Source organism: Zychaea mexicana, assembly GCF_025766255.1.
Source record: "Zychaea mexicana strain RSA 1403 chromosome Unknown BDB00scaffold_5, whole genome shotgun sequence".
In the NCBI taxonomy this organism is placed as follows: domain Eukaryota; kingdom Fungi; phylum Mucoromycota; class Mucoromycetes; order Mucorales; family Lichtheimiaceae; genus Zychaea; species Zychaea mexicana.
In genome coordinates, this window is record NW_026516668.1 from 210,076 (window position 1) to 230,461 (window position 20,386).

The following is a 20,386-nucleotide window of genomic DNA, read 5'->3' on the forward strand; positions in this document are numbered from 1 at the left end:
ATCAATACTTTCGAAAATTCTCTATCATATGGTCTACTGGTCTTCTCGCTTGTCTTGGTCACTTAATGGGTATGTTTCCGTCTTTCCAACTTCTTTTTGCAAAAGCGGAAAAGATTGTATGGAGCCAAGGATGAAACCTAAGTTATATCCATTCTATGATACTGTGGCTTACATCAGCTTCTGGCTTCTCTGTCATTGGTGTCACTGGGTTTTCCGGTGTCTGTCAGTGATGGATGTTAGTTGGTCGAGGGTGGGGACTGGGTCGGATGTAGGCCGCTTGGATCTTGATGCTTTGAGCGTCATACCCTACAGGTCTTCAGATGATTCTTTCTTTATTGGTCTCTAGGATTTGAAACACCTTCCTGATTTTTTTTCGTCGTCTTTTCCGCTAATTTGCAATTTGTCTTTGTAAAGAGAATCTTATGAACTTATCTTTACTAAAGCAGTTTTGCTTATTATAGTGGGCCAGCTGTGCAACATGGATAGTCTTTAATGAGAAAGGTAGGTTTGCTGTTAGTGATATTGAAGCTAGAATAAATAATGCATTTGCTTCTCGTACCAAAATAAATAAAACTCTTTTTTACTGTAAATCTGTTCTATAATGGTGTTGTTGTAAGAACGTTGTATGTGAAAGTATTTTGCGAAGAACGGGAGGATGTGCTGTGTATAATAGTTGTAAAAGTATATTGAAATAGTGGCTTTTGGAAAACATGGAAAATGATGAAATAACTGTATATATGGTATTTTGTCAGTAAGATAGATATGTTACAAAAGATGTAGAAGCTGTTAAGCTGATGTGGATATTTCGTTCACGGCATTAACTACAGCATCAGATGGTGGATCGATTCCGTTCAACGACGATAGACGCTTGGTGAAATACGCTGCATCCTTGGCCAACCTAGATTTTGATAGATGTTAGTTCCTTTCTCCGTTCAAACCCGGAATATGGTCCTGGCAACACACATACCGATCTTTTCCTGATTCTGTAGTTATTGACAGTTTACTGATTTCTTGTGATAACTGGGTCGTAAACGATTTAAATACTTCGGACATGATGCTCTGAAGAAGAGATTATCAGAAAGGGTTCCCTTGCAGAACAAATAACAGAGTCGTGTTTTTACCTGCAAATTCTGGTGGGGCAGGTACTTGCTGAGGACTTTGTGGAGAGTCATGGTTTCCTTTACCAAAGTTTCCATGTAATTGTTGGGTATTTTTCCTGATTCGTCTTCCTCGTCCCACTGGATGACCTGCATCGCCTTGACGTGTACTGAGAACCGTTCGTTCATGATTGCCACCAATTTGGCATGGATTTCGCCTTGATGTTCCTGGTAGTCCTTCAATATCCTGTCAAACTCGGATAATAATACCGTGTGTTTTGCAGGCATATGCTGGCGTACACACTCCTTCAACGACGGTATCAGGCCGATCATGATGCCAACAGACTGTGAAGCCAAAGCTTTTTGTAATTCGAAAACATAACGTGTTAATCAAAAGGTAAAAGCAACCAGATTACCATTAATCAATCGTATCATAATTTACCCAAGTGTTTCGCTGAGATATTCTTTAATCCAGCGGAGCGCATGGCACCTGCACCTAGAATGACTTGGCATACCCGAGAATTGAACAGCTATGTTACGAGCGTTACAAAGTTTAGAAACTACACTGATTGAAGCTATCCGCCGTCCATCATCCTATCTGATTTACCTTTAATAATTCTACCAGTTTTTGCATAATATCGGTTGTCATTCCCTCCAGGTTCCATATGCACCGCAGATAGTCTTCAAACATTTTGATGATAAGTAAACTGCAGCCGACAACAAAATAGCTAGTTCCGTGGACAATGAGGAACTTGGTGCTTCTCCGATCCTCTTCTTGCTTTTGCGGCGGCGCAGTGTCCTCCTGTGCCAGTGATGATACGCTGCCGTCACATATACGATCAACGATCCGTTGGAAATCGGATGGAACCTCGCTCGCTACCCACTGCTCGTTTTCGATCAACTGAGCTTCTTGCTTGACACGCTCCATATGAAAATGGTCAATGAATGCCTTTTGCTATGGTGACGAAGTATCGTGTCAGTATCACGTGTAAGCATTATCTCACACATCCCCCTGGACATATTATCGCTGGTCTTACCTGAGAAAGAACCGTCCCACGCAAACCAAAGCATGTTCGTTCACAATAGGACTCGCATTGTTGTATAAAGGTGCGCATAACGCTTGCCAGTCGATAAAAATCGGTTGGGTTCAGCTGGGCGTTTTGCTCGCTTCGGAATCCAATGAGCTTGGCGCATCGCACGTGAGCTAAATCGGCAGCCGCAAAAACGATATCACTCGATTCCTTTTTCATATCCTTCTTCTTCTCCTCATCGTCAATCACGCATTTGTCGACCAACTGAGATAGTATTTTGTGATACACAGCTGCCCGTTGTATAGCTCGTATTAGCATGATAAATACGTCTAATAACATCTTGAAGAAAGAATCAAAGGGCATAGTACGCAATTGTCGTGCTGGGCTGTTTTGCCTAGTAGATAATAGTAAATGAGAGTCAGTGCATCATCGCTTGAGGGATACTACAAAGTAAAAACGAAAACTGTTTTTTACCCTGGCTCATCGGTTGGTGACACGGCTGGGTATTTTTTACGCACGATTTCTTTGATCTCTGTAAGCAAACGTTCACGGTAACCTTGCATCGTCTGCATAAACATGTCTGTTCGTATTAGTCCAACAGTACTGGGCATCAGCCGTTCCAATAATTCTTCGTCGGTAACATCTTCCCGTGGCTGTGGAGGTGATCGTGGTAATTTCGCATGGTCAAGAATCCGTTCCTTGGCCTTGTCAAAGTCGATGGTTTCGATCTGGTAACTCAGGTCGGATAGCAGGATGCTCAAAAAATCGTGCTGCATCATGATGCCAACCGCCTTTTGCATTTCATCCAGCTGAGTGGAAAAGTTCGCCAGTGCACGGACTTGCTTCAAATCGATCACCCCGGCTTTTTTGTTGTCTTCCAACACTGCATGTGTCTCGTCAATAAGGTCCAATGCGGCAAAGTAATCACCTTGCCCAAGAAGTACCTGGATCATAGGTTGTGCCGCCCTAACTTCTTTGATGATCCGGATCGCTTCCTGTAACCGCTCGAGGTTCCGCCGACGTACTTGTAATCGTACAACCTGTAAACCGTCGTTGCATTTCGTCGCTTGAATTTCCTTCATCTTTTGTCGAATGGTATGGATTTGTGATACACAGTCAAGCGTCTGTTGATGGAGTGCTTGCAAGTTGGATAATGCTTCAAAGAACGAGGAGGACCGATTTTCGATTTCCCGGATCAAATGGACTTCCACTGTATCCAAATAGTACGATAGTTTTTCTTGCAAAATGCTGTTTGTCGATACTGGAGGATTGGGTCCACTGTTTCCAATAATATCTGCACCTTCACATACTGCATCAAATGTCCGTGGATTTTCTAGCTGAAAATCGGGGTCAAAAAAGATTTGTGGCACGTTTTCAAGCATAGGCAGTTCTCGAGGCGTCGGTTCAGGTGCAACGTTGTCCAACAGTGCAAGACTTTCGCTCGACAGCATTTGACCGTAAGGATTGCGTCCGCTTCGACGTTGGTGTGCTGGCAAAGACGATTCGTCGAGCGTATCCAAGATATTGTGCAACGAGCCATAGGGAGATATGACAGGTGATGTTAGTGCATTGTTTTCTTCGTCGTTCAATTTGTTGTGCTGGTATCGGTCGAACACTGGGCCAATATGCTCTAGATAATTATCAAAGTCTGAAGGCCGTACTTTTGTAATGGATGCATGTGGTACTGGGGGGACATCAGCCTTGCTTGGCTTGACTACTGTCTGTCCTCGTTTAGCGGGATCGTTAAGCACACCTGTCAATTTAATGTATTATTAGCATTTTTTTTGACTGAGAATTCATTCTTCTAGGCAGGGAACGGAAAGGCCGTCTCTCTTACCCGAAATCGCATTGAAGCCAATATCTCGAGTTGTCCAAGGTAACGACGTTTCGCTCATTGTACTAAAGTTAGAGTAGCTGGAATGGCGACGCGTATGGGCATTATGCATGAGTCGATTTAACGGACGACCGTACGACGAGGCTGAGCGAATGGACGGTGGACGACTGGAACTAGTTGTTCCTTCATCGCGATGTAGGGATCGTTCACGGACCATGGAATGCACCGGGGTCGTCCGAGGCGAGGTCGGTCGAGGGGAATTGGCATTGGTTGGTGAAGCGGGTGAAGCCGAAGCAGTCGTTATATTGTTTGGGCTGAGATGACGACGAGCTGATGCTGATGAGGAGTTCCATGAAGGCGAATGGTGATGATGCAAGTAGTTTCTGGATGATCCGTTTCCATTTTCCCCCTGTTGTTGTTGTTGTCCTGCCGCGTGCGATCGCGGTTGCATTTTAACAAGATGCCTTACAAAAGTGTAGGCCACACCTTTCGTCAAAGCGGGGATGCCGCTTTGTACACCCAGCCAATCAGATTTTCCAGCCTTATTTTGAGACCAGGCACCACCATGGCGATGCTTGGCAACAGTCTAACTCTTAGTTGTTGCTAGCTCTTCAATTATTCTATGTCCTTGAATATCTCGCCAATCCGTTGTGTGGATCTTTGATTCTATGACTAACAACTCAGTAGTGTTTCTGGTAATAACAGGGAAAAACAGATTATGTACATTTTTAGAGCTGAGCTCCACTAAATGGGTCTTATGGAAATAGTTCGACGATGTATTTATGAGTGAATACTAATTTTCTCTCAATCGCCACAGCTTGTATCTTCCAGCTCTAAATTAATGTGGTTTGGCAAAAATTGGCTCTGCAAATGCTCACTGCTCGCTGTCGTTGAAGGAGGATTTGTTGTCCGGTCTTCTCGGTGATCATGTACTTTAAGGTTAATCTGTTGATCAGTTTGTTGTTTTCGCCGTAATATTTTGCTAAGCATCGTGGATGAGAATGATTTGCGCATAGTCGGTGCAGAACCATTACCATCTCCTTGAATAAGAGATGCCTTGGCTGTGGTTGTTGCTGATTTGCTTTGATTTGGAGCCCCATCCGAACTTAGCAGATACTCCAAATCCTCACTATCGATTATTCTGGCAAGAATCTTGTTTAAATACAGATGCAAGGCATGATTTGCGTCTTTGAGGGACTTGACTTCGTCGCAGAGCTCTGCATGACTTTGCTGGTTTTCCGGTTTTTCAGACACATTGTGCAACTCTGCTGCTAGATTGAAGCCCATCGCCGTTCCTGGCACCTCCACATCATTTGATTCGGCAATATCCTATTAAGTAATATCAAAAACTACTCGTCAGCTTTTGTTCGATAATTCGGCTTGAACACGATAAACACCTGTTGCAAATTAGCGCCCTCGCCACCCGGTGTGTCACGCATCGTCCTTTCATTCAATAGGATTTGAAATCCTTCATTTTCCTCCATCAGCGATCGATTAATTTGTTTCATGTTGGATATTTCAGTCTCTAGGTTCTCTATCTTCTTTAATTGGCGCCGCTGTTGCTCCTCTATATCTTTTGCTAATCGTGTCTCTTGGTTTTTCAATTGTTGCTTCAGATCCAAAATTTGTCGCTCATTGGATGATCGAGTCGAGCATGATCGATGTGCCTGCGGGCTACTAGACTCTGCAGGTTTCTCCTTGTGTGTGTTTGTCACATGTGGTTTTTTCTTTGCATTGTTGGATGATGAACGCTTAATAGTAGTAGCAGCACTACTCTTTTTAAACCGATCTGCTTCCGTTAGTTGGCGTAGCTGCTTGCGTAGTTCTCCTTCACGCTGCTCCCAATTCAACTGACTGTTCTCTGCAGCTTCAAGCTGATAATAATTACTTGTTAAGTACGCAATGTCACAAACGTGTAACATACACTATTCACGTCGTACCTCTGATGTTAGCTTTCTCTGTAACTCTGTTTTTTCTTCAGCCAACTGCGCTATTTTTCTACGTAGATCCGCCATTTCCTGTCCCTGAGTGTAATGGTCGACTTCTAGTCGCGACTGACTATTAATGTGCGCGTTGACTTCTTGTTGCATAACCGCCAATTTCTGATTATCGCAAATGCACCGAATTTAAGATCCCCAATTTCTGACATCTGTAATTTTCTTTGTTGTAATAAAAATGCAGCTTGCCTTATTCAGCCATTCATTGTCGATCGCCAGTTCCGCATGTTTTTCCGCAATGTCTTCAAGTTGCTCCTGCAGCTATTTGTTCAACGCGCCAGGTTAATCTCTTTTTCTTTTACTCTTTCTATTTCACGGTGTTCATTTTTATTTTAAATGAAACCTACACTGAGCTTTACGCTCTCAGTAGCTTGTAGTTTTTCGTGCAATAGCTGAATCATTCTGCCAGCGTCAATGTCGGACGATGACAGTGCCAAAGATTCTTCGTCTGTTGCACTCATAATGTAGGTCGAATGCCTTATTTGAAGTTCGAACGAATAAAAAAAAGAAAGAAGAACAAAGTGAGACTGTTGCTTACGAAGGGAACTAAGGCTGGTCCGAATAACGATAAGCTTTTACTCTTTTTAACCTTTGCATGGATTCGAGTTACTTTTTTGGAACAGCTTCCGCATACTCCATGGCAGAGTTAAAGACTTTATTGTCATATTTTTTGCTGTCACGATATAGAAGTGGATATTTTGCTACTCATGGTGGCACACGGTGAGAAGCATCTGCTGCGTGCTAGATATTTTAGCTGTCGCGTCCAGCCTGACGTGATATATGAACTAAAATAGATGAAGGTGGGCAAGCAGCTTTTAAACCAATGGACAGTGATAGTCGAATGCTTGGATATTGGCATAGCGCTTGTACATGTACTTGTAACACTACGATGATGATGTCTTTGTTCGTTATCTGCAAAAGTAGTCTCTATAGGACGATAAAAACTCCAAGTGTCACAAATTCTTGAATGCGCGCTTCCAGGAAAAAGTGCCAGACAAATATTAAATGGCACAGTTATACTATAGCTGTACTCAATTAGTAAGTAGGAGCATAACTCAATCCCAAGCGTTAGGCTTCAATCCAAACACCCCGCGCGACAGAATACATTCCAGGTGAAGGAAACTTAAGAGTTGCTATAAACCCATCCTTCAGCGGTCAAGCACTTTCAGTATATTAGTACAGTAGCAGCTACGATAGCTACTACAATGAATCAGTATACGAACTATGTACGATTACTAGTAGTAATAATGAAACAGAGACTTGATTTTCCACTTTTTGTACTGCCATAGAGAAGCAAAACGTGATTTACAAACTACCGTTTCATATGTAGTTTAGCCAATGGTATTAAAATCAATATATATACAAGTCACCGAAGTCTTTATTACATCACGGGATATCACATAATTCAAACGCTGCCAAATTCTGCGTTATGGAATATCAAATCTGCCTTGTTTGTGTCAATAAAACATTTATTCCAGCGTCGGTGGTCTTCGACATCACTTCCTTCCACGGTGTTCTGGTTCAAAGAGCCATAGAAGAAGCTGGTTACCAGTATTAACAGCTCTGTGTAAATCTAACTCACTTGTACCAGCAGGTTGGTCGATGACAAAAGCAACTCGCTTAAAATGCTTAGACAGAGAGCAAACTCACAAAAAGGAATTCGAGAGGTGTATATCCCAGGCAGGCAGTAGTTACGAACACACTTTTGTAATATAGAAGATTGGCAGCGAATTTATAGGTCATGATGACGCTGTCAATGTATTTGGTGTATGTCGTATGATATCGGATTAACTTACTCTGCATGAATGCTGAATTGCACAATTCGATCAAAGGGTTTGCAACGGTCTATATTATAAAAAAGGGAGCGTGTTACACACGTAACAAAATACTTTTTTATGTACTATCTCTTACAAAAGGTTATCAAGTAGTAGATACTAAAAGGGTTCCAAGAAGATGGCACCGAAGATCGAATGAGTCGTCACTGAATTGAGAGAACTTAGATCTCATGCATATTCGGCTCGCTCGGTTCGCTGCACCGTCCCACAGAACAACCATCCTTCTCAGTACTGATAACCCCATTGTACCACCGCATCAAACCAAAACATGAGTAAACGCCACCTAGAAGGGGTCGACAATTGCAGCAAAACACATACGCTGCCAACAACCCATGCCCCATCTTTCCAACGGACAATCCAGACTGGCAACCAATATAAATATTATCATAGATATTGATTTATTTATTTGTGCTTGATATTGTAAGCACTAGGGTCAACACTTTCGTCAGTCAATGCAGTGTTCCCGAGCGTATCCTCGATCTTGGCTCCAACAGATTCGAATTTCTGAGGGTCGGCCCCGCGGATGGCGTCCGTATCTCGACGACAAGCATCCATGGCACTCTTGTTAATATTGTAGCCCATGGTATCATGATGTTGTTGAGCCTTCAAGTCGTCGGTAGTAGTGTTGGCAGTGTTCTTCATTGGCTGAGCTGTATCCGCAGACGAGCTCTGAACACGTTCTTGGGCGCCTTGGGCTGCCTTCTTTCCTTCTTCAAAGGTGTTGTGAAGTGCCTAACCGGGAAAAAGAGCCAGTAAGCATATGTGGACATTCGCGCATGGACGCTGTAGGTATGCTTACATTGTCAACAGAGTTGAACATGCCTTGCATAGAGTTCGTAAGATTCTGGTGACGTTGGTCGTACTGAGCTTGAAGTTCTATTTTTATTCTGCAATTAGAATCACACTTTACTGTATATAGGCTAGGATTCTGTTTGATAGAAGGCACTTTACCTTTGTCTGTGGTGTCCATATTTTGCATAATTGAACTGTTGGTTCGAAAAGAAAAGTTGGATTATAAAATTCAATCCGTACGCTGAAGTGGAGGGGTATATATATCCATGCAAATTAATTTTTTTGGCCTGTCTTCTCTGCTGCATATACAACGAAATCATCATTATGAAGTCATCTATATTTCAAAAGCCTTACATTCAAGGAAGTTTCACAGCCACCAAATGCCCCCCGCTTATTGGCGGTCTAAATCAATCAGCTGGTCGCCAAGAATAACACCAATCTGCCGTCAATTGAAGGAGCGGCTAAACTGAGAACTCCACAATAATTATATCATAATACTAAATTTATTAGGAAGAACAAAAGGCCAGAACGTAAATCTACAACTTTACAATATAATCGAAGCGAGAAAAGAATAAAAGGGTAATAATAGTAGTAGTAATAATGTAAACTTAGCAGAAAGGAAAATGTACATGTACGAAGGCAATATAATCAAAGATTGAGGGGTGGGAATGTGAGTATGTATAATATGACGAGTGATGGTGCAGAAAGGTCAGTGAAAACCAATCGAAAAAGGAAGCAATGGAGCCATGTATGATGTGTTTTAAAGAACGTTAGACGTTGATTGGGCAGAGGAGAGATCGGTCATAAGCGAAGGAACATCGTCTTCGGTGGTAGTGTCGACTGACGAAGGACGTGGAAATACGACTGCAGATGGTGTGTAAAATGTGGGATATTGCTTCTTGTCGTTGCTGCCGTATGTGGTCAGACGTTCTGGACTGGGCAAACGGAAGGCCAAGGCTTCTTCGTCCAGCTCGACCCAATGGTCTCGCTTGCTGTCCAGTTTTGGTGAGGGCGGCAGGAACACGCCTGAATCATTGACTGTAGAGAGTTTGTAGACTTCCGCTTTGGCAGCTTCTTGTAACGCAGATGTTTGATGCGGGTCTGTCGGTTTTGACTTGAATGCGGTTGGCATGGATATGAACGGCCTTTTGCTGCTATGCTGACTGTTGCTATTGTTGCTGCTAGTTTGTTCTTGCTCTTCAGCTTCCTGCTGCTTCTGCTGCTGTTGTTGTTGTTGTTTTTCGTCTTCGGTATAAATCTTATTCGTGCTTCTTTGCCAGAATTTACCCGGTTTCAAGAACGACTTGTATCCACGACTACTGCTGCCACCAGTGACAATTTCTTGTTCAACGGAATTGGCTGCTGCAGTAGTCGACATGTTGCTTTTATTTTTGTAATAAAGGAAAGACAACAATTAGAATAGGGGAAAGTGTAGGAAACGGAAGAGCGGTTTAAATAGCTCTTTTTTTTTTTCGATGGAAATGAAACTTAACCCATCCAATGACGTCGGTGTGGAAGCATATAAGCTAATTTTCCTGCCCTCTCCTCTCTCAAAACCAGGGCACCGACCACCATTACAGCGCTATTTCGCTCACTTCATATCGGACTGCGAAATCTTGTTCTACCCCATGGCTGCTCAGCTTCGGTAAAGTAGAGCAATGTGCCAATGATGAAAGCCGAATAACCAGCCCCACACCCCCTGGCTGCCCCTTAGTACAAGGGGATCGACGAATCTCATCGACTATTTTTATAACGCTCTTAATGCGTACCATCAATTGGTTCTCTTTACATTTGCACTTTAATTATGCACCACGCCAAGAAAGCGTTTTCATATATTATCATTGAAGCTGCATAATTTTGATGCTTAGCCTCATGATAACAATGATTAACTAAGATTTTCATACAGTGAAGTGTGGCCCTCAAAGTCCAGAATTACGAAATGGAAGCTACCAATATGTGTGTGTGTGTGTGTGTGATTTTATGTGACATGATGAAGCAAGGGTTTCTTGGCTTCACGGCGGTCCTCAGGGAAACAAGGCACATATTTAGGAGACAATAGTGTACTCAAAGGTGCGTGACAAGAAGAGCTACTTAATGTTTACCCGCATAGTGTACACACGGTTTTTGTTAGAGATGGCAGTCGAGTTATATCAGTCTTATGCATAAAGGGGTTTAAATGTCAAGTTGATAATGATCAACCGTCATACTCAAGGGAAAGACCCGTATACCAGCCGAGAGGTGAAGGTTGTGTGACTAGTGTTAACTTTCAAAGTGAAGTTCACACTGGAAGAAGCGTTACTCAATGGCATGCCATTATTGCCATCAATACCGACTTTACGTAAACACCCCCCCCACATAATATCAACCTTATATCTCCACTTCTTCTCTTTCTTTCCCTCCCCCCAGCACACAGACATGCAATACGTTCTCTACTGCCGATGCGTCTTGATTATATTTGCTTATGTACAAAACTGGGAGGAGATTTGAAATTCCATGCCTTCCCAGAGACTTTATGGCCAAATTTGGATGATCAACGTGGTTTTGGATTAGGAAAGCAAAATAAAAATTCCATTATGGTCCATTCGTGTAACGGTGGGGTGGCCATACACACCACAAAGACCAGTACCCACATCGTCTCTTCCAACAATTCTTGTCTTTCCACAGAAGCTGTGGCCTTTTACTCGGGGTGTTTTGGTATTTTTCCTCTTTTTGTAAGTAAAAACGCAATGCCCTCACTCTGGCAATAGAGCGCGGGGCGTGTACCGCTGTTTGAATTTTATATTTTGCATAGGAACAATGTCATATGCTACTTGGCACCTACTGCTTTTTTCTGATCAACACCATTGGTACTACCCTAAAGCGGATTCCTGTCAGCAATGTCAACTGGCTTTACCGAGATTTCTTTTTCTCTTAAAAAGTCAAGAGCGACGAGGGCACAGAGCGCGAGCGAGAGAGAGAAAGGCAGCTGAGGTTACGGGAAGGGCACGAGTCGTACAGCCTTGCTTATGTATAATCAGGCTGTGCCACCCGAGTCCGAATCAAGAAACAGAGGCAATTCCCACAGGATGACATCCCAGGGTTTCGATTTGATGATTATCGTGCTTGTACGATCCTGTGGGTATGGAGGTGGTCGATGATCCAATAAGATCAATAGTCGCCAACTATATTTGCTTTCATAACCGCGGCATCCCAACCAATGACCCCTTAGGATTGAACAGGAGCGGGCCAAAGTGTGGCGAGCCAAGAGTGAGAGGGCGAGGCAGAGTGTCATGTACAGGATAGTCAGAAGATTAATATTTTTTTTCTTGTGCTATAGAACAGCAAGAAGGACAACAAAACATATGGAGAACAGAGCAAACAACAAAAAAAAATACACGACTTATGTAATCTGTCTTGTGTTCAGAACGTTGCTCAAACAGCTTATATATAACCCTTTAACCTTTGCATCGTTTTTTGATCCCATTATTACTCGTACGTTTATCCGCTTTCCTATCCATCTATAATCACCATGGTTGAAAGATCGTGGCTGACTAGGATCACAACCAACGTCTATGTATGTCATTCGATCCATCTGTTATTTCGACCGCCAGCTTGCTACTCGAGCTTTGCTTCATACTAACATTAAACAATAATCATTAGGCTATCGGCAGTTTTGCCGCATTGGCGGGTATCATGTTTGGCTTCGATATTGGCAGCAACTCTGGTGTCATTCTTACTTGGCAGTAAGTCGTCCTTTCTACTTACGACCACTGCTTGCATTTTTCTTCACGTGATAACTTACATCGATGGCACGTTTAGATATCGTGAATACTTTAACAATCCCGATGATTTGCTTCAAGGCGGTATCAACGGTGCGTTGAGTGCTGGTTGTTTCGTTGGCGCGTTGTTCGCTGGTTTCCCTGCTGATAGATACTCTCGTAAATATACTCTGATGGGCGCCTCGGTCCTGTTCGTCATTGGTTCCGTTTTCCAGGCTGCTGCAAATGGCGTGCCTCTTCTCTGCGTCGGTCGTGTCATTAACGGTAAATAGCATGACCTTATTTCTGCATTACACGCAAACTTTTTCCCATTAGGGCTAACCTTACAAAACACATCCAGGTATTTCTGTTGGTGTCACTTCAATGGTCGTACCTCTCTATCAGTCGGAAATTGCACCCAAGGAAATTCGTGGTCGTATTGTTGCTGTGCAGCAGTGGAGTATCACCTGGGGTATTATGCTTTCGTAAGTGTATTTAGCTGCTTTACTTGATCTTCACCCTTAATTTACTCCGCGTGTACATGTCTAAATTACTTTTGCTTTGATCTGCCGCCGTGTTCCTACTACAATAGATTCTGGATTCAGTATGGGTCTCAATACATTTCTGGCGATAACTACCATGCTGCCTTCCGCATTCCTTGGGGTATCCAAGGTGTCCCTGCTGTCATCTTGCTCGCTGGTATGTGGGCGTTCCCACACAGTCCTCGATGGTTGGCCGACAAGGGTCGCATGGACGAAGCCATCAAGGTTCTCGCCGACATCCACGGCGACGGCGACGTCAACAACGAACGTGTTCAACTCGAAATTCAAGAAATCGAAGCTGTCATCAGATTCGACCGCGAGCAGGCTTCTCATCGTTATGCCGATATTCTCAAGCCACAATATGCCTACCGTGCATCACTCGGTATCTGCTTGCAGATCTGGCAGCAGTTGACTGGTATGAACATCATCATGTTCTACGTCGTCTTGCTCTTTGAGCAGGCTGGTATTGGTAGTGATCAGGAAGCTACCCTGGTCTCTGCCGGTGTTAACTATGTTGTCAATGTTGCCATGACTGTGCCTGCCATTCTTTGGGTTGACAAGTGGGGTCGTCGTTACACTATGATCTTTGGTGCCCTCATGATGAGCACGTTCCTTTGGATTGTTGGTGGTATTTTGGCCACAGGTCGTTGGTATGTTGAAGAAGGATCTGACAGATGGCTGGTGGATATTGGTAGCGAGCCCAAATCCAAGGCTGTGGTTGCTTGTGTCTATCTCTTCGTCGCCTCGTTTGCATGCACTTGGGGTCCCTTGGGCTGGATCTACCCTGCTGAAATCTTCCCTCTCCGTATTCGTGCCATCGCTGTGTCATTGTCCACCTCGGCTAACTGGCTCTTCAACTGGGTCCTTAACTTTGTTGTCCCTATGTTGATGCAGCGCATTCACTATGGCTTGTACATGCTTTTCGCTGGTTTCAACTTTTTGATGGCTGTCCACGTTTTCATTGCTTACCCTGAAACCAAGGGCTTTACTGTAAGCATAAAGTGCTTTTTATCCAAAGTGTTCTTGCTGAACGATCGCTAACTTTTATAATGATGCATATAGCTTGAAGAGATGGATATCGTCTTTGAGCAAAACCCACGCAAGAGGGTAGACCGCGCTTTCGTCGAAGCAGAGCTGGCTCGTCGTGCAGGCTTTGGCGGCAACCATGATGCTGCATCCAACGAAAAGACGGAAAACGTTGTGTAATTCCTTATGTAATATGCACTTTATCTTCTTCTTTGTAACATCATCATTTCTTATATAATCTTTGATATATGTAATCCTACTTTTCTTTTAATTCTTTTCGGTAAAAACCCTTACACGGTAATCGAATCACTCATCTCTTATAGTATTCTAACTTTTACTTCCGTCACAGCTCCTCTGGAGGAGAGGGGCCCTTCCCCCCATCATTTTGAAAATAAAACACAAGCGATACTACATACCTGCTTTGCGCACAATATTTTACTCTAGACCCTAGCCTAAGTCGTCAAAGTCGTGCAGTCTTTTCTCTTCCTGCTGCTTTAGGCTAACTTATCCTTGATAACTTACATCAACGAGAAACGCGATAGCGGTCAAAGTCATCGTCGCTTTCCGAGTATTTCAGAAAACAATGCACGAAGCGCGTTTAAAGTTAAAGTTGCCAAGCAATGATCGATCACACTGACTGTACAAGAGCTTCAACAAATCCCAATGCTTAGGGTCTTATTATGATTATTCCTATGCTCTGTATAAATGGATTTTTTTGCCTTCTGCTGAAAGGTCATCAATACATGCTTTGACAGCATCTGCCCAGTATAATTGAATTAAGTAAGCGTTATGTTTAGCCAACAACAGTTAAGGATGATGCTATAGTTCCGAGTACACACCTAGCAAGAGAGCTGCAGCATAAAGTGACCTAACCACGAGTACCTACATCATAGCAATGATACCGTCTCTTCTCAACTTTCCGAGCACTGAACATGTGAAACATAAGAGATTATGTAATATCGAGTTTCTCGCGCATACCAATTCCTTAAGCTCAACCATGTCACCACATCAATGGCACGTTGAAAAGGAATCAAAAAGCATAGCTGTGAGGAGCCATGTGATTAAGCAACAAGAAAGAAGTGTTGCACCAATATTTGGGCACTATCTTGCATTCGAGGTTGACTTCCACTACCACGGAAACTGTGATCTTGGGTGTTTTGAAAAAAGGAGCCAAGGTCTCATAGTAATTTGTAGAGGCCATAGAGTATCTGGATAACCTTTGACTATCGATTTCTAATTAAGAGTGGTCGACTCTTTATACTACAGCGCAGCATCCACGCATCGGATACTGGTAGCATTGAAATTTACATTTTTGCACCGGGACACAGTATGCCCACAATCACTTTAAGTTACAAATGTCATTTTTTCATTAAACCCAAGGAAAACCATTTTTGTTCATCATAGTACAGTAAAGTTTACAGACAAAATTGGCTTGTTTTGTGTAAAAAGGAATGTAGTAGTGTAAGGGAAACAAAAGACATTTACAGCTTCAAAGAAAAGCTTGTGAGTTTCCAATCATGCGTCGCCATGTTCTTTGGAACCAACGTCGTGTTTGGCCAAAGGATTTCCATTTTTTCATATTGGGTTCCAATTTCTCCTCTCCTGCTTCCCCATCAGTTCCACCATTTCCTGCCTGCAGGACGATTCGACGCGACAGGGGATGACCGTCGGGCTTATCACTACTAGCGATGGCAGTGACGCGAGCTGGTGATATACTATTACTGCTAGTACATCGCTTTGGCGATAATTCTGCTGTTGCTGTCCCTTCATTCTCTACCCACCAGACTGGTGAGGAAGACCGTCTGCCTCCCTGGATAAGCGATGGCACTGGGCTGACTGATGAAAGCGCACTGATGCTATCCTGACGAGATCTCGGAGTAGTAACGCAAGACTGATGTTGTTCGGCAGCTGGTACAAAGACGGCGTCGTTATGATAGGGAAATGGCATTGGTGGGGCATCAAGGGCTATGTTGTCTGTGGGCATTACCGTTTTGATGCTGTATCTTCGGGATCTACGAGAAGTAGCCGCTATACTTTGGTTACTAGAGCCAGTTGTCGTATCAAGGCTGCTGACAGGTGATGGCGAAGGCGCTGGTACGTGTCGACTTTTTCTCTTTTGCTTCTTGTACTCGTATGACACAGAAGATTGATATCGCGCCATTAATTCGGTCTTGGATAGCTGAGCACGGGTATACATGGTAGAATGGCGAACGAGGTTATCCTCTGTCAAAAGCGATGGCTCTCTTTCGAGCATATAGACATCTTCGGATGCAATCGACATGTGCAGCAGCAATAGACTGGCTTGAAGAACACGAAGAAAAGGATGAAAAAAGAGCAAAAGAAATGGCAAGATTTACTCGGAAGAATAATTATTTATCCGTCAACGAAGAAATAGTGTGTTTTGACAACAGCAAGCAAAGAAACAAAGCAAAGCAGCAGTAACGGGTCTTTTTTTTTGTGACGATGGGTAATTCGAGTAGAGTATGTACTGTCGTCAGTAAAATCTCTAGTTACTCGAGTAATACATATATTATATTTATATATAAAAAACTCACGCAGATCTATTTACTTTCTACTGTTCTTTTTGTCTATACAAATTTTATGCCGATGGCACCTTCTTATCCTGCTCGATTGACTTATTTACACTAATCTCCAAAAGCGTGTTCAAACGCGAAATCATCGAACGCGGATCATCTAAAACACCGGCCGCGCACAACGCATTATCATAGACCTATATCGAGACAAAAGATGGTCAGATGGTAAAGCTTAAAAGACCCTTTCTTTACTCTTTTTAGCTTCTTTTTTCTAAAGCTTTACCTGTTCTGCGACCATCTTGGCCAAAGCAGGATCCTGATTACGGATTTGAAAAAGGCCCCGCATAACTCCGTGGTCTGGATTAATTTCGAGACGCGCCGGCATAGGAGGAAGCTCATCCATCCGAGCGGAACCTTCCATCATCTGCATCATTTTTCTCATCGCTGGACTTTCGTGTTCCAACACTAATTCGCATGCCAAGTTAGCCATGCTTCCATCCGTTCAAACGAAAGGGGGCAATTTCTCACACCCATCCCACCCACTAAACTTCATAAACACATACCAATAGCTGGGAATTTATCAAGTCGCCGGGAAACATCGACCTGTTTTACGACGTCTGGACCGAGGGTCACCTCAACCCATTTGGCCAAATCCTTGGCTTCTGCTTCCGACAATGCTGTGCCGGTACTATTGTCCGATTCTTGTTGCAAAAGAGGGTCCGTAGCAGCTTCAGGCGAGTCAGCTGAGATAAGGTCAATGCCCTGGAATTCACGCAAATGGTTGACGACAAACTCATCCACAGTCTCGTAAAGGTAAAGCAACTCGACGCCCTTCTTTTTGAACATTTCGGTATAAGGACTTTCCTCGGCGTAGCGACGCTTGGGTGTCAAGAGGTAATAGATGCGTTTCTGATCTTCCTTTTTACGATCAGCATAGTCTTGCAAGCTAATCATTTCACCGGATTTGGTTAGGGAGGTCTCGAAGCGCAGCAATTTGGCTATCTCCTTTTTGTGCATGGCATCCGTGCACACACCTTCCTTAATAAACTGGCCAAAATCGAGGAAAAACTCGTTGTATTTGGCAGGATCACGCTTGGATTCGCCTTCCAACCAGCGCAACGCACGCGAGGTCATGACGATGCGCAGACGCGACAAGATGTTGTTTTGGAGCAGTTCGCGCGAGACGTTCAGTGGAATATCTTCCGAGTCAACGACACCCTTGACGAATCGAAGCCAGTCGGGAAGAAGGCCTTTGGATTTGGGTTGAATCAAAACTTTACGCGAGTACAAGGACACGCCTGGTTCTGTACGTTCGCCAAGCGACTCCATGTGCTTTTCGGGGACGTAGAGGACGGATTGAATGGAGATGGGTGCGTCGGTCTTGAAATGCAAGGTATATTGTGGGTCGTCCCAAGCGTTGGCGATGAATCGGTAAAACTCGCGATGCTGGTCGGCCGTAACACTGTTCTTTTCCTTGGTCCACAGTGGCTCGACTGTGTTGACTTCCTTGTCGTTGAGGAAAATAGGGAAGCCCACAAAGCTAGTAGTAATGATAATAGTAGTTAAGATTTCCGGGAAAGCAAAATATATTTTACGCTTTCTTGCCCTGACTTTAGTAGTCACCCCTTACTTTGAGTATTTCTTAATGATAGCATCCACCTCCAGATATGAGCCAAAAGACTTGCAGTCGTCGCGAAGGTCAATGACAATCTTGGTGCCAACGGCAACATTGTCAGCCTCGGCTACAGTGTACGAGCCCTGGCCGTCAGTTGACCAACAATAACCCTTGGATCCAGGCTTTGCTGAACGTGTATACACGGTGATTTTCTCACCGACCATGAACTGTTTTTATGTCCCAAATTAGCATGCATGTCCCTTCTTTTTTAATCCACAGCACATACCGTCGAGTAAAAGCCAACACCAAATTGACCAATGATGTTATCCTTTGCACCAGCCGATCCTTCCTTTTCGATCTTTTCCAAGAAGCTCTTAGAGCCAGAGCGAGCAATGGTACCCAGATTTTCATTGATTTCATCCAAGGTCATACCAATACCATAATCCTATATTCAGGTACACATCCATTCTTTTCTTTTAATATGTTGTTTACAGTGTACATTTGCCCTCCAGAAAGCCATGGTTGTTTACCTGGATGACAAAGTGCTTCTTTTCCTTGTCCACCGAAATGCGGATTTCCAATGGTTTGCCGCTGTCCAAACTTGTGTCAAGTGCTTGAGAATGACGAAGCTTTTCCAAAGCATCAGCTGCATTGGAAATAAGTTCGCTATAAAATACATGTTTAGCGGTTAACTATTTTCTGGTGTGTTTTGTATCTCTATTAAACGCTAGTATATTTACCGAACGAAAATCTAAAAGACGGGAAGAATATCAGTGTATGTTTCTAGCATTTTTCTTCTCCTTTTGTGATACCAAGAATACCATACCTCCTTTTCAGAATACAAAGAGTTGGCCACAATGTTTAAGAGTCGTTTCGTTTCTGTTTTAAACTCGTGTACTTCTTCCTTCCCAGTGACAACCTCCTCAGCCTTTAAAAGAAAATTATAGCTGTCAATAAACTCGCCAGAAGAGAATAGAAGACGAGCGGCTAATTAGCGGTAATAAAGCCAGAAGGATAAACTTACTGCGGTAGAAGTAGTTGAATATAAGAGACGTTGAGTGGCAATCGCTGATGCACACAATGCAATGGTCTTAACAGTGGGCAAGACCTATATATGTAGAATGTGTCAAAATAAAAGTTAGATCGATCAGGGCTAAAAAATGACATGTTGGCAACGCAAAAGATCTACCACTATCTTCTTCGTGCTACGCCATTGACGTCTGGCACTAGCACGAGCAGCACCAGCAATATGGGGCGTCAATTGTCTAAACATGCTGAGAGGCGACGGTAGAGAAGCAAGGGAACCTTATGGAAACAAAACAGCAACCTGTAGTTTTACCGCCTGGTGGTTGAAAAGGAACCGGTAAAATGGTTTTTCCTTGAAAATGTTGTCGCATGGCAACAACTCCAACCTGCTGTCAGTCTTCACTTAGCAAAAGTTACCATAGCAGCCAAGATCTTTATTTAATTAATGATAATAATTTAAAATCTTCGTTTAATACGTGTAATGAGTGAAGGGTGTCTAAGAACTTGCTTTGTTGTATAAGTCGATCAGTCGTTTAAGGCCAAGGAGCCATCCACCATGCTTCTCATACTCCGTCGTCATAAGCTTGGTGTGGATCTCCTTTGCTGTTTCCCAATCCTTTGTTTCCAAAGCTAAGCCAAAAACGTATCCCATAGTAGCGAATAAGTAAGTGCAGTCAGGCATATAAGCGATCACCATTTCTTCAGAAAACCAAGCGACCTTTACCTTTGCTTAAACCGGCAAGTGATTGCATTACGTGCGGAAAAATTTCATCATTTTCTATCTCTTTAAGCATACCATTAATCCGTTGCGCCGTATCCGCATACACTCGTTTATTAGGTCCTGACTAGAGCATAGAGGTGAGGATCAATAAAGTGAGTGAGTGAGCCTATCGTCCATACCAAGTAAGTTAAAGTTAACATTCATTTACCGTAAAGACTGGTTGACAGTGATTTAACACAGTCGTCAAAGCCTCGGCTATCTCGTCCTGTGAGCTTTCTTTATCTAGTTGCTCGCCACTGGCTTTTTTAAAGATCTATATTTCTCAGGATGAGTATGTTGTGATTGCTTCTTTCCTTTTCTTTAAACTACACAATACCGTATGTGGCGGATCGTTCTATAGCAAAAAGAATGAGCGAACGAGAAGAAAAAAGTGATGGAGAAGAGAAACAATTTTTATTTTAACGTTATTTAAAGTACCCAATGATTTTCGATGGTTGCATTTCTGAAATCGACAGAAGGTGGAGTTGATGCTGGGGTTGATGGAGTGGAGGACATGTCGGGTTAGTGAAAGCGTCGGAAGAATAATGTTTCATTGATTG

The 20,386-nt window shown here is 43.2% G+C and overlaps 8 protein-coding genes across 8 annotated transcripts; 2 read left to right on the forward strand and 6 right to left on the reverse strand.

Annotated features, from left to right (window-relative positions):
- Window positions 1-786: 786 nt before the first annotated feature.
- BDB00DRAFT_867495 (Vps54-like protein-domain-containing protein) lies at window positions 787-4,413 on the reverse strand (the record flags this gene model as incomplete). The annotated part of the gene is made up of 8 exons (XM_053126346.1): window positions 787-898; window positions 968-1,059; window positions 1,122-1,456; window positions 1,540-1,627; window positions 1,705-2,052; window positions 2,135-2,522; window positions 2,603-3,881; window positions 3,966-4,413. The coding sequence occupies 8 exons, from the start codon at window positions 4,411-4,413 to the stop codon at window positions 787-789; spliced, it is 3,090 nt and encodes a 1,029-aa protein (XP_052984599.1).
- A 3,783-nt stretch (window positions 4,414-8,196) lies between these two features.
- Window positions 8,197-8,764, reverse strand: BDB00DRAFT_867497 (uncharacterized protein; the record flags this gene model as incomplete). Its single annotated transcript, XM_053126347.1, has 3 exons — window positions 8,197-8,526; window positions 8,594-8,670; window positions 8,746-8,764. 3 exons carry the CDS (start codon window positions 8,762-8,764, stop codon window positions 8,197-8,199), a joined length of 426 nt encoding a protein of 141 aa, XP_052984600.1.
- Window positions 8,765-9,346: 582 nt separating this feature from the next.
- BDB00DRAFT_783968 (uncharacterized protein) lies at window positions 9,347-9,964 on the reverse strand (the record flags this gene model as incomplete). The annotated part of the gene is made up of 2 exons (XM_053120428.1): window positions 9,347-9,687; window positions 9,874-9,964. The coding sequence occupies 2 exons, from the start codon at window positions 9,962-9,964 to the stop codon at window positions 9,347-9,349; spliced, it is 432 nt and encodes a 143-aa protein (XP_052984601.1).
- A 1,763-nt stretch (window positions 9,965-11,727) lies between these two features.
- On the forward strand, window positions 11,728-12,138 carry BDB00DRAFT_799879 (uncharacterized protein). The gene has a single exon (XM_053121732.1). The coding sequence runs from the start codon at window positions 11,856-11,858 to the stop codon at window positions 12,087-12,089; it is 234 nt and encodes a 77-aa protein (XP_052984602.1). The 5' UTR covers window positions 11,728-11,855; the 3' UTR covers window positions 12,090-12,138.
- BDB00DRAFT_910780 (general substrate transporter) lies at window positions 11,752-14,150 on the forward strand. The gene is made up of 6 exons (XM_053128661.1): window positions 11,752-12,139; window positions 12,226-12,308; window positions 12,385-12,608; window positions 12,685-12,808; window positions 12,916-13,855; window positions 13,928-14,150. The coding sequence occupies exons 1-6, from the start codon at window positions 12,095-12,097 to the stop codon at window positions 14,069-14,071; spliced, it is 1,560 nt and encodes a 519-aa protein (XP_052984603.1). The 5' UTR covers window positions 11,752-12,094; the 3' UTR covers window positions 14,072-14,150.
- Window positions 14,151-15,269: 1,119 nt separating this feature from the next.
- On the reverse strand, window positions 15,270-16,175 carry BDB00DRAFT_799880 (uncharacterized protein; the record flags this gene model as incomplete). The annotated part of the gene is made up of 1 exon (XM_053121733.1): window positions 15,270-16,175. The coding sequence occupies one exon, from the start codon at window positions 16,170-16,172 to the stop codon at window positions 15,381-15,383; it is 792 nt and encodes a 263-aa protein (XP_052984604.1). The 3' UTR covers window positions 15,270-15,380.
- BDB00DRAFT_799883 (Hsp90 protein-domain-containing protein) lies at window positions 16,176-19,340 on the reverse strand. Its single transcript, XM_053121734.1, has 10 exons — window positions 19,230-19,340; window positions 19,065-19,148; window positions 18,867-18,968; window positions 18,781-18,791; window positions 18,571-18,706; window positions 18,327-18,485; window positions 18,056-18,267; window positions 16,989-17,965; window positions 16,709-16,890; window positions 16,176-16,622 (listed from the first exon to the last, which is right to left on the reverse strand). Exons 1-10 carry the CDS (start codon window positions 19,311-19,313, stop codon window positions 16,491-16,493), a joined length of 2,079 nt encoding a protein of 692 aa, XP_052984605.1. The 5' UTR covers window positions 19,314-19,340; the 3' UTR covers window positions 16,176-16,490.
- Window positions 19,341-19,562: 222 nt separating this feature from the next.
- Window positions 19,563-20,342, reverse strand: BDB00DRAFT_867502 (uncharacterized protein; the record flags this gene model as incomplete). Its single annotated transcript, XM_053126348.1, has 5 exons — window positions 19,563-19,696; window positions 19,791-19,911; window positions 19,996-20,100; window positions 20,164-20,181; window positions 20,265-20,342. 5 exons carry the CDS (start codon window positions 20,340-20,342, stop codon window positions 19,563-19,565), a joined length of 456 nt encoding a protein of 151 aa, XP_052984606.1.
- Window positions 20,343-20,386: the final 44 nt, after the last annotated feature.